General features: G+C 38.4%; 1 protein-coding gene across 1 annotated transcript in view; it reads right to left on the reverse strand.

Annotated features, from left to right (window-relative positions):
• The window catches only part of LOC149287896 (DDB1- and CUL4-associated factor 6-like), a 63143-nt gene that overhangs the window by 26731 nt on the left and 18215 nt on the right, over positions 1–18197 (reverse strand). Inside the window, exons 5-11 of the mRNA XM_089492265.1 lie at positions 14605–14718; positions 13770–13905; positions 7562–7776; positions 6424–6517; positions 5716–5835; positions 5324–5521; positions 886–942 (exon numbers count right to left, since the gene is read on the reverse strand). Coding sequence (XP_089348391.1) covers positions 886–942; positions 5324–5521; positions 5716–5835; positions 6424–6517; positions 7562–7776; positions 13770–13905; positions 14605–14718 — 934 coding nt within the window. The remainder of the gene's footprint in view (positions 1–885; positions 943–5323; positions 5522–5715; positions 5836–6423; positions 6518–7561; positions 7777–13769; positions 13906–14604; positions 14719–18197) is intronic.

An 18197-nucleotide genomic window follows, 5' to 3' on the forward strand; every position in this document is an offset into this window, starting at 1 on the left:
ACTGGTGATAGAATGAGCAGCCATTCTTTCACTTTCTACTTTGTATTGGTATCCTATTAGTTTTACAAACATCGTTAGGCTACACACTATATAACTTTAATCCACTTTTACATCTTGACAAAGTATAAGATAAAGGGTTTTCAAAATTCAGTTCTCCATAGCAACCAGGGTCTAGCTGTTAGATGATAAAATAATTCAATAACTTTCAAATGAAAAGTTGGAAAAAAACGTACCCCCCCCCCAAAAAAAAACATGCTTCAGGAAGGATTGCCCATGTACAAAAAAGCTGTATTGGTTTACTATAAGCAACAAAAGCAGAAAATATTGCCTCCTGGTTGCCATCGAGAACCAAATTTAAAAGGCCTGTGGATTAGGAGTAGGATTGCTGGAGATGGAACACTAGCAAAAAGCACACTGCTTAAACATAAATATGAAGTCAGATTTGCTGCAGTGTTACACACTGCACAGAATTCAAGCTGGTCTGCACACCATGCATTGGTGTATTAGTATGTGTTTATCAGTAACCATCAGTACCTTTACCTTAAAAGTCTAATTAAATTAAACATCTAGCCATTTGCAGCCTACATAACAGTGCTGTAAATTTTAGGCAACTTCACAAATATTCCTTTATTTGTAACAGACTCACAATTTAAAAAATTTGGGGTCAGAAGAAATGAGCACAAATTAAATGTTTTACCTTATGCCAGGCAAGAAATGTTGGTTATTATTGTTTTCATTTCCAGTATAGCAACTGGAGATTTGAAATTAAGACTGCTTTGCTGGTGGATATCACTCTCTATGGAACACTACTCAAACACTACATAGCAGACTACAGCAAAATTGTAAGTCACACAACATGATTCTGCTTATTTATCTGTCACGCACCCTGACGTTCATCAAGTGACATGGATCCAAGGTGTTTGCTAATCACAGAAGGAGAATCTGGAAGAAGAATCAGATTTCATCTTGTCAAAGAATACCAACGTTGTCAGTTTAGTAAACAAGAAGTTGAATGGAAAACCTGAGTCTCAATCCAACTGAATAAAATAAAATTATGCAAGGATGGAGGGATCAAGAAACAGAAATTAACCAACAAGCTAACCCACAATAAACTGTCAGAGGGGATCATCATGCAATTTTTCTGTGGCTGCGGCATGTAAAATACTATGGAGTCCAAAGAAACTAAATATATATGTCTAAACTCACAGACAAAATGCATTTCTGCATAAATATATGGTAGGTACAGAGAAGCACTTATTCTGGTGTCCAGTCACCAATGATTTGCATCAAGCACACACTACGCACCCAAATCTCTACTGCTCAATTTTGAACATACCGACCAAAGTACAGTAAATCCACAGATCTCATCATGTAAGACTGTTAGCACAAACACCTCCAGCGACAATCAACTGGACAGATAGAGCGACATGGAAAAATGGAAGCAAAAATAGAACTGGTGCTTATGCGAGGTACAGAGGTCAATTCACAAGGGCCTGAGATAGTCGAAACATTTGATCTGAAGCGGTTTAATGAGCACATTAAAAAGAGACAATGCATTTATTGCTTGTGCAAGAGTTGCACAAAACATTTTGTAATTTCATACCACCTTTCTTTTAACATGCATTATTACACTAGCCATTGTACAGCTTGCAGTCTGTCCAGCAACATAACCACATTGGGCACATACATATATTAAATCCATAGCTCTAGGGTTTGTGGACAAAAATGCCTTGTTGATGTCAGAAGAGTATAGGCACACTGGTTCTAGATGACAGAAAGGCAACAGTAACTCAAATAACCACTCGTTACATCCAAGGTATGCAGACTTTGGTGTAAACATAAAAGCATGGATCCACCCTGCCTTGTATCAATGGTTCAGACCAGTGGTGGTGGTGTAATGGTGTGGGGGACATTTCCTGGCACACTTTGGGCCCCTTAGTACCAATTGAGCATTGTTTAAATGCAACAGCCTACCTGAGTATTTTAGCTGACCATCATCCCTTTATGACCACAGTGTACCCATCTTCTGATGGCTACTTCCAGCAGGATAACGCATCAAGTCTCAAACTGGTTTCTTAAACATGACAATGAATTCACTGTACTCCAATGGCCTCCACAGTCACCAGATCTCAATCCAAGAGAGCACTGTTGGGATGTGGTGGACCAGGATTCGCATGTATGTGCAGCCAACAAATCTGCAGCAACTGCGTGATGCCATCATGCCCATATGGAGCAAAATATCTGAGGAATGTTTCCAGCACCTTGTAGAAAGTATGCCACGAAGAATTAAGGCAGTTCTGCCAATGCTGAGCTGATGGCATCTTGGACATTTTCCAATTGCAAAGCAAAGTAAGCATTTCCTTGGCCAACCACTGTGTCTACACTCCTCAAAATTTCCCATTTATTGTGCTTCTGGAAACCCCTGTCTGCTTTGAAATTTCTGTCTGGGAGAGACCTTGCTGATGCAGGATAACTACCTTGTGTCTTGCTGACCTGCTCATTCTTGCCATGGTGTATAACTTTTGGCATTATACCGTCTTCAGCAACCTCACCTTGTTAGTAAGTTTGGCTGTTCCTCATCCGGTTTTATTCCTCCTACATAGCTGTTTGTGTTTCAGTTTATGATTGTGTTTCAACCTACATTTTAAATTGATGAGAACTATACTCCACCACTGGATAGAAACCACACCACCGCCTCTTACTTTTCCATTCCAAATCATCCCACCTCTTCCACATTTCATGGTTAACAGCACAACGTACAAAAAAACCCCACAGCATCTTTCTTTCGCACCTGGCTACCATTCATTAACTAATTCCCCATCCAAACACGTACACGAGTTAAACACACATTCCAACACACAACCTGGTACATGACGGAATTACTAAGACAAGACCCGATCCCATTGGCCTAACTTCAGGATCTCCACCTTCTATGCCCATCGGTCTCTTCTTGAAAATCAAGAACTAAAACATCCAGACTCGGACGGCCCCCAACCTGACATATACGATGGACTCTATTCAGTAAACACTCAAAATTATCTTAGGACGGACGTTGTACAGGTAGCGTTGTACATATAAACCAAAAGTTTATATGCGATTTATTATTATGTTTACATAGACTTTGGCTCTCCTCTTGGTTTGTAGGATTGACTGATATTACAGAACATTTTCAATAAAAAAAAATAAATAGCTGATAACTAGAACTTGTTTGGTAAAATTGTTTAATCATCACCAATCATCACCTAACTGTATGCCTACAACATTTCTGACTTTGCTTTTAAAACAGCAGGCAAATAGGTACAGAAAGGGTGGTTACACAGTATCGATATGTAAATATAAATTAAAATCTGACTTTTTTTTTTTTTTTTTTAATCACCAATGGGCGTCATGTGTTTAAACTGCACAAAAGCTAACTCAATGTCCCGGAAAGGTACCCATCAGACAAAGACATTAGAAAAATAAATATTTTGCATATACGATAAAGGTTTCTGTCCTTGTGTTGCTACATGGACACAAATATATGATGCATGCACACAGATCCAAGCTCCTAACTGCACAGTATCTCTTTTTCTGTAGCTGAAGCTTCCTGCCGGGAGGATCCTGACAAAGTAACTCTGAGCTTTGCATTTTCTTCAGCGCAGCCCCCACTCTTACCGACTAACATGTGACTCCAAAAGGAGCTTCTTACGGGTGATTGTCACATGACAGAAGTAGGAAGTTAGTTTCGCCAGAAATGGTTACTGTCGCTCCTTGGCCCCCATATCATCCAAAACAACAAGGGCAAATTGTACTGCAGTGAGTGAGCAGCTACTTGTCACCAAGCATCATGTGGCAATCGCCCTTTTTGGCTCACTGTTAAGATAATTCTGATAGAAGTTACAGGTATTTAAGACATGTCTGTTCTCTTGGGACTTCATATGCACTTGCACCTACCTGGCTGAAGTATTACAAATTACCTACAAATTTATTACGGACAATCCAGCCATCTTATGAACGTTAATGCATACTATAGCTGCATGGTCCCTTTACAGTTTCGTGTGGCTTGCTTTAAAAATGCATGGGGGGAGTCTGCGACATTCCACACCCCAGCTAAATGACCTGCAGAAGATGTGTTCGGCCTCATTCTGTTTTTGAATATAATAATAGTAATAAAGCATTTTCCTCTTTTATACCAGAATATAATGCATATCTGGATTCAAGCATGTTTAATCAAAGCTCCCCACAACAAAAGCATTCTCTGCTTTTATAACATTTTGACATATGTTATTCTCATGAGGAAAACAAAGCCGGCCAACTGATTAGAAGACCGTAACCACCACTTATACCAGTGTCTTCCTAAGAGGGTAAAAAGTTTTGTTTGTGAAATTATATACAATGTTGAGTAGTTTGGTGGTTTAAAATACTTTTGGATTTGTTTTAGTTAAAATCTCAGATAGATATTAGTTATACACCAATGGTTGTAGACAGCCTGAGCCCTGGGGACTACCCTTGAGATGAATGGGATCTCAATCAATTAGTACTGAGATCCAGTGACCAGGTATAATTTTATTGGCAGGGAGTCCGTTACAAAATAAGATACTCCTAATTGATTTTAACTTTCAACTCCTATATAAAAAAAAACCTGTAGCAATGCTACAGATAGATAAGTGATACTATGAAACTAATGTTAAAATTGGAGTGCTACACTGCAGAGTTTATAGACTTACTGATCGTAGTCAACATATGGAGTGTTAGGGGTGCTATTTAGGGCTACCATCTTAGGAAAGAAAGGGAAATCAATAGAAAAATATTCAATTGTTTTACTATATGTTGTATCTGAACAGAACATGTCAGTTAATCAACAATACAAACAATTGTGTTTTGTACTACAAACAATAAAAAGCTATTGTAATTACAAACTAGGACTAAAGTTTAATTAGCCTATTGATTTACAGGTAATCCTTCTATAGACTGTATTACTAATTTCACAGAGAAGAATTAACAACAAATGATGCAGTTTCAATTCAATGCAGGGTACTAAAGTTATTTGTATGTTTTGGTTCATTTGCTATCTTTCTTTTTTAAGGTTTATAATACACAATAGAAATTGCCATAGCCATCAACCTATAAGGGAAACCCAAGAACATCAACACACTTAGGACAGGGTTCACAATCCATATAGATAACCCTCATGTGGACTACAGCAGGAAGAGTGTAGTAATACCAGGGTCACCTTAATTAAATTGTATACACCTCATTGGTCTTTTTGTTTTTCTGTTGACAAACAACAAAATGTTTAACTTAAAAAAAAAAAAAGAAGTTATAAAATATGAAGTAATCCTACCAGAAGAGTAACTGGACATGTCAGAAGAGCCTCCAGGCTGTGACTGTTCTGCACCACCTTGTGAAGGTGAAGAATGGTTGTCTGTCTCATTTGACATGGTGGACTGTAAACCCTGATCAGAAGTGGCAGCTAATGTGGTTGCAGTTGCTTGAGATTCTGTATTACCTGCAGCAGTGGGAGTGTTTGGCTGTGAGCTTGCTGTATTAGAGAAACAAAAATATAAGAAATTATAAATCTAGTAGCTCATAAAAGATACGCAGAGTGGATTTTTACTAATTCTCTCCTCTTGATTAATTATAGTTTTTATTGTAACAAGCAACTTTAAAGAAGAAGGTAAATGCTCCACTGCCCAAAACGTTAAAACAGCACATGTACAAATTGCAAAGGAGAACCTCTATTCTGGGGTCTTGTCCGTCTTCTGTTGCTTTGTGCAACCTCGCTGGCTTCTTCAAACCACCGTGAGAGCATGTCAGACATTCTCTGCATTAGCGATGCATTGGTGCTTTGATCTCCTGCAAAAATGAGTCTTATGTCACTAGTGGAATGCATGCACATACATTATTTAATAACACTGTCATAATCCTCTCTGCCCACGTTCCAAAATTAAAGGTAAACCCTCACCTTTCTATTAGTAGCATTAGATTACATAATTGTAATTATGTAAAGTAGTAGAACTTCACAAGGTTATAGGATTAATGCCAAGTTTGGCTTTTTAATTTATTATGCACTGTGTGTACAGGTAACCGAGGAACATAGAGGTAAAGATTTATGGAGAGGCAGCACAAAGCCACTTGCAAACACAAAGCATGCTGAAGAGCGTCAACAGTAAGAGGACAAAAAATGGAGGCCTTAATAGAATAGATTTTAACTAAATACTTTATATTTAAGGTGACCCTGGTCATAAAATACATCACAGAACTACTCAGATAGCTGCATTCTAATTGTGTGATATACAAATCTTATGGCAAGGACCTATGCTGAAATTAATTTTTGGTACTTAGATGGAAAATGGTTAACTACATATATAAATAAAAGCTTAAAAACAATAATTTAACATTACCATAAAGATGATTAGTATAAAAACGTTTTAAAAGTTATACCATCTCTTTCTCGTTCACTTTCAGGTCTTGCCCTAGGCCCCGTATCAGACCAGTCTCCACGTAGTCGTAGGCGTTTAACAGGAGGTTGCCTCACCTTAATGAGAAAAAAATAAATACATTTATATATACCTTAATGCAACTGTATATTTTAACTATAGTAATAATTCCTGGATACTAGATCAAAATAGCAAGAATTGGTAGTTTTATGAAACCATATTTTCCCATGCACATTCTAAAATTGTAAAACATGAAGGACCATATATCCACAGAATTGTAGCCTGATCTCATTTAGTTTGGTTCTGCTATTCAGAACGGATTGGAACATACACACACACACACACACACACACACATCTTTACAAAATACATAACCCCTCCCCACAAATCCTTCTACTGGGCTGAAATATTCAACTCTTTCACTCTCTTGACCTGTGTGATGACAGGCCTATAAATAGATGGGAACACATTGCTCCATTACACACTTGGATATACTAGTAAAGCAAAACAGTAAATAATCATTGATTTATTTGTACACAATTCTGCAAGAGATTCTATATAATTTATTTATACTTATGACCCAAGATAGTTTTTAATAGACACCATTATTCCTTATTAACCTTCCAACTAAACTTTAGCTCTTACCTCAACTACCCAGCTATATAGCACGTAGGATTGCTGCCTTTATATTATTGCATTTGTATCTACTACCTCATTTGCCATCAAAATTATTTGAAAATGAGTGTAAAAGTTTCACTACATTTATTATGAAATGTAATAATTATGACCAAGGAAAAAAGATGAACCTTTCAATTCACCAGCTTTGGTATGTAATACGAAGAGCCAACTGGCCTTGCGCATTAATAAATTATTCATTAATAAACCCAGAGTCTTACATGATTGCTATCCCTTAAATAAAATACATGGTTAGTGGGTGGAAATAAAAAGTCTAACTTAATAGAAAACCAAATCTAAAATATACATTTCTTCTGTAAAAGGTTTAGGCCGCATTAAAAATGAACCAACTACCATTTGTCTAGACAGTAACATTGTGAAGTTCTTCTTAATAAGTCTATGCAGTATGTATAGTTGGTGGTTTGTTTTCTTTCTTTCTTTCAAATATAATGCTTATTGATACCTACCTCTTCCCTTCTTTGACCAACTGAGGGAAATTTAAGCTCTTTTGCTTTGTCGTCTTTAGGATCAAACAAATAGATATAGTCTGATGAATAGCTCACAAGGACTTCTTGACCATCTTCACTGTAGCATAAAGAGGTTACTCTGCAGGACTTGTTTGACAGATGTGAAGGGACGAACCGAACACACATTCCTGTTGTCCCTCGATTTGAATAGTTGTCTGGAATGTTAAAATTACCAATATTAATAACTACTACTTGCCTAAACACCAGAATAAATAATTGACAAAGCTATTCCATGCATGACAAAATAGTACATAAACTATTTACCCTTCCACCCTTCCCAACAAAATTAGAGTTCCAAAAAAATCTCAGAAAATGTCCAATAAAACACATTCAGGCACATATTGACAATGTTATGAAAAGGGATCCACAGTGCTCTAATGGTTAATAAAAAGCTCTCAAAATGATAGCTATACTTTAATATACCTTACAAATCACTTAAAAGAAATATCTGAAATATGAATAATTAAAGAATGGGTTAAAAACCATTTGAGTTGTAATATAATAGCTAGACAGCTGCTGCGTTTTGGATACCCAAGTCTATACAAACAAGTGTTTTTGTAACTTTACTTCAATGATTTCACAATAAGTACACATAAATTACCGTATTTGCTCGATTATAAGACCTCGTCAAGGTAATCTTATAATCAGACCTTAAATAGAGGTCTGACTTTAAGACTAAGATCCAGATCCCCCGCAGCGCTGCAGGGAACCTGGATCCTCCTCCCTGGTAACCTCTGCTGCTGCCGGCACTTCCTCTGGGTGCTCCATCATAGAAGCCCCGGCAGAACTAACGGGCATTGCACAGGCGTCCACCGGCTGCCCCAACTAGACACCAGGGAGTCTGAAGTACAAGGAACAAGTCTGGGGAAGCATTGGTAAGTCGGGGGGGGGGGGCAGAGTTGCATATAGGGGGTTAAAAGGCATATCATGGAGGCAGAGCCGCATATAGGCAGGTATAAGGCATATCTAGGGGGAAGAGTAGCAAGTGGTGGGGCAGATGTGCATAACTGGGGATAGGCTGGCAAATAAAAGGAAATAAAAACAAAAAACAAAAATCAATTCTCAATCATAGTTTTTATTAAATATGAAAAAATAGTTTACATGTGAATATTTACTAGTAAAACTTTTTTCTCATAGGGTAGTCTAATATTCAGGCTTTTCCCCCTAAATTAATATTCACATTTTTGGGGGTCGTCTTATAATTGAGCAAATACGGTAATTCTTTAATATCGTATAATATGAATATTTATATTATAAAATTATTTATATGTTCCTTCATCCTTTTGCAAGTAAGATGCATTATTGATAAAAATGATTTTAAGTTATTTCCTGCTGACTGGAGTATCTCTTAACTCTCAACCTGCTGGAGAGACCTGAGATCTATTATTTCAAGCTTGATAAGAGTGCCTGTGCACTCCAACTAAAATGTGAGTATATCATAATGGGATGGATGGAACACTCTATTTTGTGCAACACTAAAAAAAAAAAATTAATAAAATAAAATAATAATAATAAAAAAATATATATATATGTATATATATATATATATATATATATATATATAATATACAGAAATACAGACAATATGAGAAACAATACTAACAAAAAATTTAAAATAGAATAGCAAAGCAATAAATGAAACAAACTATTGAGATAAAACAGATATATCTCAAAATATGCAGATACGAGGTGCACTATATACTTCTATATCCAGCTGAAGAAGAGTTTCCTTGAAATGCCTCCTGTTGGCATTCGCCTGGCCAGGTATAATTTACTTTTTGGTAAGCAGTATTGTACTTCATTTCTGAGTTTTTAACTCCTATATTTTACTTCCTCTAGCACAGGGGCGTCCAAGTTTTTTCTGCAGTGGGCCACTTCATCAGAATTGTATACGTGCGAGGGCCGCACTCATTTTTCACTGTGAGAAAATATGGCCTTGAATAAAATATGCAGATTAAAATAAAGTAAATGACACAAAACCTTTACTTTTCCTCTCAATGATTTCTGGGCCTAGAAAGTTTTGTGACTACAAAATTCAGGATAATTAAAAATGAAATAGTTCTATTTATTCTAGGGATGCACCAAAATGAAAATTCTGGACCAAAACATTCACGGTTCACCGAAAATGACCCCCACCTTTAAAAATAATAATAAAAACTCATATTTTTTATAAAAGTAGGTAACACACCACAATTGGACAAAAAAAAAATAGCAATATGACTTGGCATAATGGAATGTGATTGCTAACAGCAATCACACTCCTATCATACCCAGGCAACCAGTAAATGCTGGTACCTAGGCATGATGGGACTGTGATTGCTGTTAGCAATCACACTCCTATCATGCCAAGTCAGCCAGTACATGCTGGTACAGGGTGGCTGTAAGTGATGTGCAGACCCCATACTGCTGGCAGCATCAATACACAAGGGAGGCAGCTAGCCAGGTTTCAGTATGTACTGGCTGACTTGGCATGATAGGAGTGTGATTGCTAAGAGCAATCACAGTCCCATCATGCCTAGGTTCCAGCACTTACACATCCATGCTACCACACACACACTCATTCATATACTCATTCATTCACAGATTAATTTCCTCAATCACGCATACTCATTCAAACACCCTCCCTACCCCCTTACCTGCACTGCAGCTCCTTGATGCCGCTCACAGACTTATGCAGGGGGCGCGGCCTCTGGTACTGCACAGAGGAAGCAGGACTGGAGCAGAGTCATGTGATGTCACGTGAACTCTGCTGGGTTCCGCTTCCTCTATGCAGTACAAAAGACCCTCCCACAGGTAAGTAGCAGGGCTCTTGTTGTAGCAGGGCTCGAGGTGCGGCATGTTGGACGCCCCTGCTCTAGCATATAAGCATATTTTGAGATATATCTGTTTTATCTTAATAGTTTGTTTCATTTATTTCTTTGCTATTCATTTTTTTTGTTAGTATTGTTTCTCATATTGTCTGTACTTCTGTGTATTTTATATATGTATATATATATTGGCGATATATATATATTTTTATTGACATTATTTATTAAACTTGTACATTTTGTCTCATATTAAGAAATGTCTCTTGAGTTTTATTTAGGCTCTGGGGGGGTGTCTTGTTTTCAAGACAAGCTGCTTGTATTTCATGTTCACTCAATTTGTGACTCATTATCTGAATTAACCCCTTCTGTATATTTATACACTTATTTACACACGTATTTTTATAACAATATATTTTATATAGGGGATTGGCATGGGGTGTTTATATATACCTCTAAACTTATATCAAGCGCTGTATCTTTGTATATTATTTTTTGTGCAATACTGCACTTTATTTTTTCTTTTATGGTTTATCTCCTTATATGTTGGATACATGAGACCACACTACAATATATAATTGGGTAAATTGTATATTGTAGAGCGCTATATCACTTTTTTGTTGGTTGATCTACCTTGAAATGATGTGGTAACACATTTACTATGATAGTAGATATGGTTTTCTAAAATTGTAATTTTTTAATAGATATAAACTATATAAACTATATATATATATATATATAATGTTTGATCACATTTTGCCAACCTTTTTCTATACTTGAAACACATTCATATTGTGCATGAAAAATGCAGCCCATAAATAAAGGACATGTGGATATGATCTACATTCTCTAAAATTTCTGATTTTTATATTTCTCTATAAATATCTAAAATGCTTAGTGTTATAGCTGTGTTCCGTTTAATCTATGGTGTCTCAACTAAAAAGCAACTGGCCATAATAGTATGAGAAACTGGGTAAGTATATAGTCCCATTTCCATAGAACACACCGCGGTCCATATCTTTGACGGAACACAAGCTTCCTACCTGGTGACAGTCTTATAATTACAAAAGATGATAACAATAAAGATAATACCCTATTGGCCCGAATATAGGCCGCACTTTTCCCCCCCACTTTAAGTCTTTCAGGTGCGGCCTATATTCGGGCAGGCAGCAGGGTTAGGATAAAGATCCCTCGCAGCGGTGCAGGGGACCTGCATCCTACTCTCTGATACGCTCAGACAGCCTCCCCTGCCGGCACTTTCCACGGGGGGAGTGCCGGCAAGGGAGATTGTCTAAGCGCATCGCGCAGACGTTCACCGGCTGCGGCGATGCGCGCGTAAACAACCTCTGCTGCCGGCACGTCTGCACGATGTGCTTTAACAATCTCCCTTGCCGGGAATTCCCACGAGGGGAGTTCCGGCAAGGGAGATTTTGAAAGCACATCGTGCAGACGTGCCGGCAGCGGAGGTTGTTTACGCGGATCGCCGCAGCCGGTGAACGTCCGCACGATGCGTTTTACCTCTGCCCCCAAGACTTACCAGAGCAGACTCCCGGGTGTCTTGCGGGGCCGGCGGGGGGACATCTACGCAATACGCGTATACAACTTCCGGTGCCGCTCTGGTAAGTCGGGGTGGGGGGCAGAGTGGCAGTATATCTCGGGGGGGGGGGGGGGGACAGAGTGGCAGCATATCTCGGGGGGGGGGGGGGAATTACTAATTACATGATTAGGTTATTTTTTTATATGTAGGACAATTGGAGTAATACAATCTGCAATTTCTTAACATGAACAGCGATGCAAGAACAAATAACTCACCAAAAGCTTCATGTTGTATGAATGCATGTAAAAGAGCAAAACAAATGCATCATCATTAGCAATCATACATCTTCCAATAGAACAAAACAAGTTAATACATGAAATCAAGCTACTAAGTATAAAAACAAACAAGTATCCGCCTCTAAATTTACATTTGTTTAGTACAGGGTAATCAACTAAAGTCCTTGAGGGCCACAGTCTTTGTTTGAGCCAAGATGCCAATGAAAACATAAGTACTTGTTTTGCTCAAAATATGTTCATACATGGGATGTGCCACATGATTTTTGTTTGGCTGATTTAGTTATAGCTATAGTATAGTAGGTTGAAAAAAAGACTTCAGTCCATCAAGTTCAACCTTTAACACATACCTAGTTCTAAAGTTGATCCAAAAGAAGGCAAAAAACCCCTTACTTGGGGCAATTACCAATTATGCCACAACAGGGGAAAAAAATCCTTCTTTATTCCACTCCCTGGATCAACTTTTAGCAAATGTTGCAGCAAAACTTTTTATACACTGGCATAATCACAATTTAAGTGGTTCCTCTCCTCATCATGGGTATTTTTATGCATAAGTTGCTATTCTTTGCTTAGAATAAACCTATTGACTTAAGTTTAATCTTTTTTCACTGTATATTATTTATGAAAATATATCTGCGATATGCCAACTTGTCTGAGAGCAATGCCTCTTGATAGGTACTGCTTTAATTCCATGCTCATGTGAGTTTATGAGTATAGTGATACAACAATATTCATCAATAATAGGTTTAACAAGGCCACAATTACAGTACATACTACCAACTATATGACACAAAAACTCCCATTGTATTTACAAAGAATTAACAAATGTTAAGAATGTTACTTATTTACATTGTAACTCTCTACAAATCACGGCTTAATTTGAGGATATGTACACAACAGGCCATAATAATTAACTAAACAACTATGGCATGCAATCTAAGTAGTACTTTCAGGAACTACAGATCACTAAAGGTGATGTATATATTGTACATACAGAATCTCGAGAAAATGGTGTTATGAGTTTGCTTGTACTGCCCCAATGTATGAAATTACCATACATTACAGGCATTTCGGGCTTTAAGGACACTAGTGAGTAATTACATAGGTGAAGCACAACCATTCCCATGTTTACGAGTGCCCACTTTTGCAAGGACAGGCATATAACAGCATTACGCCACCACAACGTCTTTCGAGCGTCTATTGAGCATTTTGTGGTGGAAATTACCCGACGATTGCAGTGTACTACATGCATTGATAAGTGAAAAAAGGTAGTGGTTCACTTTAAGGACATTTTTGTTTTACATACAAGCTCAGGAACCCATAGTGCGTACGTTAATCCGGTGTATGCCTGTACAGTATGGAAATTAATTGCAATGGAAAATAGAGAATTCACAAATGGTACTTTGAGGATTTCAGTGGAGAAAGGCAATACTGAAGACCTCTCAGAAGAGAACCAAGGTAAGAAAAAAACAAAAAAGTATTTTCTTAACTGTAAACAGCCTTAGATTACTTACTTGTTGCTCTAGTTCCAAGCATTCGTCGGTCATATATTCTAACTGAACTGTCGGAACATCCAATGGCCAGGTAATATGGTGCTGGCGGGCAAACTGCAATTGAAGTAGCGGCACGCCTGCAATTAATTAATATATCCTGTGACAATATAAAAAAAGAAAAATGGTATTATAATATAGAAAATACTTTGACTTGTTTCCATACTTTGATAGTTAATGGAGTTGAAACATGCAAATGATACAACCTCTTCCTCGTGCAAACACAGATAACGAAAGAATACATGCAATCTAGGGGAGGGAAACGCATGGCTCTGAAACCATGACTTTCCTTTTGGGCATCTACACCAGTGACTATAAATCGTTCTGGCTGAGGTAATGGGAGATGTGTGTTTTTTTTCTTTTTTTTAGAGCTTGGGTTTGAAAATACACCAACACAGAAAACAATTAGAATCATGGATCATTTGAAATGTTTCAATGTTATTTTTAATATTAGACCCATGTACACATGCACGCCTGTGGTCTTTTTCAAACAATGCAACAATGCATAATCTGTGTGGCAGGGGGAAGAAAGAAGGTTTTGTAGCATGGCTGCAAAATCTGTGCCAGTTAAGCGTTTTATTATTTTCTCCCTCGTTTTGTAAGAATGCTAATTATAAGTACTCAAATATGCATATATCCAGAAGGGAAATTAGACTGTCCCTTTAAGTACCATGTCAGGAAAAAAAAAACGGTTTTAGTCTCTTTGCACAGTGATTCCTAGCAATATTTCTAGGTAGATGGGCCCTCCAAAATCAATCCTAATCCAGATTTAAAAAAAAACCATCAAGATTAACCTTACATCTTTGCAGTCCTCTTTTGTACAGCTGGTCTTCATTCTTGTATCAAACCATCTTACAGTGCCATCTTCACCACAAGACAGAAAGGTGTAAGGATCATTAGGAACCGTCATAATCTGTAAGTAAAATGTTTTCTTTTTTAATTTAGTTTTCATGCAATAAACACAAATTTTTGATGTATGTTCTACAGAAATATTTGCTTTCATGGATGAACAAATGTAGGAGCCAGGTGGACAATTTAAGTATCTTTTTTGTTTTTCTGCTTTGGGGCAGAAAAATTCCCTAAATGGATATCCTAAACACAGTGGCGTCTCCAGCTTTCATATTTAGGGGGGACACATGGGGGGCCAGGGACCAAAGTAGGGGGGCCAATTATAAAACGGTACATATACACAATTATATATATATTATATATATATATATATATATACACACACACATATATACATACACACATTAGATGTGCATTTTTAACTACATAATATGCACTTATCTCTTTGAAGTAAAGACCATGATTGAAATATGATTTCAAAATAACAGCTAAACTGGCAGTTATTTTTCATTCTTTAATATTAGCCCCTGCTGACAATATATATAAACATTAAACCCTGCTGCCGATATATAGAAATATTACACCCTGCTTCCGATATATATTAATATTAACCCCTGTGCGGATATATATTGATATTTGACCCAATATAAATTATATTATATACAGCCAATATATATTAATATTAGCCCCTACTGCCAATATATATTATTAGTCCCTGCAGCCAATATATATATATAATTAGCCCCTGCAGCCAATATATATTAATATTAGCCCCTGCTGCCGATATATATATATATAAATAATAGACCCTGCTGCCAATATGAATATAAATACTAGACCCTGCTGCCAATAAATATTAATATTAGCCCCTGCTGCCAATATATGTTAATATTAGCTCCTGCTGCCAATATACATTAGCCCCTGATGCCGATATATATTAATATTAGACCCTGCTGCCAATATATATATATAGTATTAGTCCCTGCTTCCTATATATATTAATATTAGCCCCTGCAGCCAATATATATAAATATTAAACACTGCTGTCAATATATAAATAAATACTAGCCCCTGCTGCCAATATATAAATAAATATTAGCCCCTCCTGCCAAAACATATATAAATATTTGGCCCTGCTGCCAATATCTAACCCCTCTCTGTCCCTACTCTATCTAACCCCTCTCCCTCCCTATCTACCCTATCTACCACCTCTCCCTCCCTATATACCCCCTCTCCCTCCCAATCTATCCTATCTACCCTATCTAACCCCTCTCCGTCCCTACCCTATCTAACCCAACTCCCTCCCTCCCTACCACCTCTCCCTCCTTATCTATCTTATCTACCACCTCTCCCTATCCTACCTTGGGCTTGTAGAAGTCCAGCGGTGGGATCGCGAGGTCCCTGTCTCCTTGGTTCTGCCGCAGTGTGCGCGGCCTCACTGTTGAGCGCCGGATATGACATCATATACCGGCGCTCAACTTGAAATGCCGGCACTGCGACCAAGGCAGAGGCCTCACGGAGAAGAGTGAGAGGCGCCGAACGGTTTCTGAAAATGTATTCCTCAGCAACCGTTCGGCGCCTCTCTCTCTCCTCCGCGTCTATTACAAAAAAAAAAAAAAAAAAAGACGGCGTTTCAATTGGGGGGGCCACCTCTGGCCCCCCCTGCCAACGCCACTGCCTAAACATGAGGTGGCAACAATCACATTTTATGTAAAGTGAGAGAAATGTCAGTAAGTGATTAAGGGGCAATTACCATGACAGCCTGAGATTGGTATGACAGTGTCCATGGAATATATGTCCTAAGCATCAAGGCTAAAAAAAAAACAAAAAAAAAAAACCCACTAAAACTGTGTTATTAGAAGTAGCAATCAAATGTAGAGCTGCATGGAGGAATTGGGGAAGAGAAGACAGAGGAGGGCAAGTAAAGAGGAAAAGCAACAGAAGGTCCAAGGAGCTGCTCTTACAATAGATTACAGTAAAAGCCCAAGTCTGTAGCAGAGATTGGATGTGAGGCCCAGCTGTGAGACCAAGTGTTCCGGTACCTGTCGGCTGCCCCCTTATTCAAGAAGGCCAACTCCTCCAGCTCAAGCTTGCGCTCCACCCGAAGGATACTCTATAAGGGAGGGAGGGGCAGGCGCAATGTAAAGGGATCAGTGTTTTTGCTGCTGTCAAAAGGTGGCATATTAGTGATTTTTTTTTCTACCAAGAAATCGGATAGGTCATATGTTGAAGTTGAAGGAACTCCGGTGTGAATGGTATAGTCTTATCCGTACAATCTTGTAAAAGTGAGTGGAAGTTGGTCCATTATTTCGTAGTCTATTTGCAGTGTGTATATTATTGAATCACCATATAGCTCACTACTTCCAATACCGGTATATCACTAGCATACCATTATTACCACTTTTTATATTTTGTACCGTGTCTTTTACCATTTATTATTGCACTTTACAGCCCGCTTAGTGGACCTTTAGACACAGCCTGCTTTATTTTGTTATTTTGTGCAGTTTCCCACTTCCGCATATGGTGATGGTGAGACAGCGTGTAGGGCCGTGAGAAGGAGCATACTACACAATGCTCTGAGTGTGTGTGTGATAGCATAGATGTGTAAGGGAGAGGGGTGGTAGCATGGCAAAGGGAGGCTGTAATCTCACTCCTATCATGCCCAAGTTCAAGCATGTACTGGCTGCCTGGGCATGATAGGAGTGTGATTGCTGTTAGACTATATACACACACATACATACACCTCCAGAAATGCATTTTAACCCCCTATATGCCACTCTGCCACGTGATATGCCTTATACCCCTTTATGCCACTCTGGGACCCGAGACCTGAAGGCATATCAAATCAAATATCATATTCAAAAAGTGGGCGTTAAGGTTAAATGAGGACTCCGGAACAGATCTCCCAATGCCCAGACTCCCAACCCAGTCTCCCTAAAACAGGCCCAACCCCTTAGAGGAGGGTAAAGTGTGGGGCTGGGAACCGGGTAGCACAAAGGTACAACAGAGGTAGGGGCGCGCGGTGATATTTGACACAGCCAATGTGGAACTGTTATGGAGCGTAAAGGCATGCAAGGCACTGCTCTTCAAACTGTCTGCTAGAGCCCCAAACAGGAAGGGGCTGGTCCCGGGTCCAAATAGGTCCCCTGGAGAGTCAGCATCAGTTAAACGCCCATTGAAATAACCCTCCGACAAGGGGAGGGGTTAGGTACTTTAAGGGTTAGCAATAAAAGCAGAAAATGGGATTCGTCTCTTCAGTTATGCGTTGTGTATGTGTGTTATGGGGCTGGCGCCTGGCAAATTATGAGTGTATCATGCAGAGGATAACGTCAAAAATCCTGTGCAGTCCCACTTATACTAATTGTGTCTTGAGGCCCAAAGGTTATCCAATGTGTCATTCAGAGAATGGGTAAGAGACTGTTGAACCAGTTCCTCTAGTAATTATATAAATATATAACAGTAGGACTTGTGACCTAAATGAATGATGCAGCTCTTGAGGTCAAATAGGAAGGCATCCCAAGTGTGGGAAAGGAGTGAAGAGAC

The sequence above is a fragment of the Sceloporus occidentalis genome, unplaced genomic scaffold, assembly GCF_023333645.1.
Source record: "Sceloporus occidentalis isolate IW3139 unplaced genomic scaffold, rSceOcc1.0.p SCAF_55, whole genome shotgun sequence".
NCBI classification, from domain to species: domain Eukaryota; kingdom Metazoa; phylum Chordata; class Lepidosauria; order Squamata; family Phrynosomatidae; genus Sceloporus; species Sceloporus occidentalis.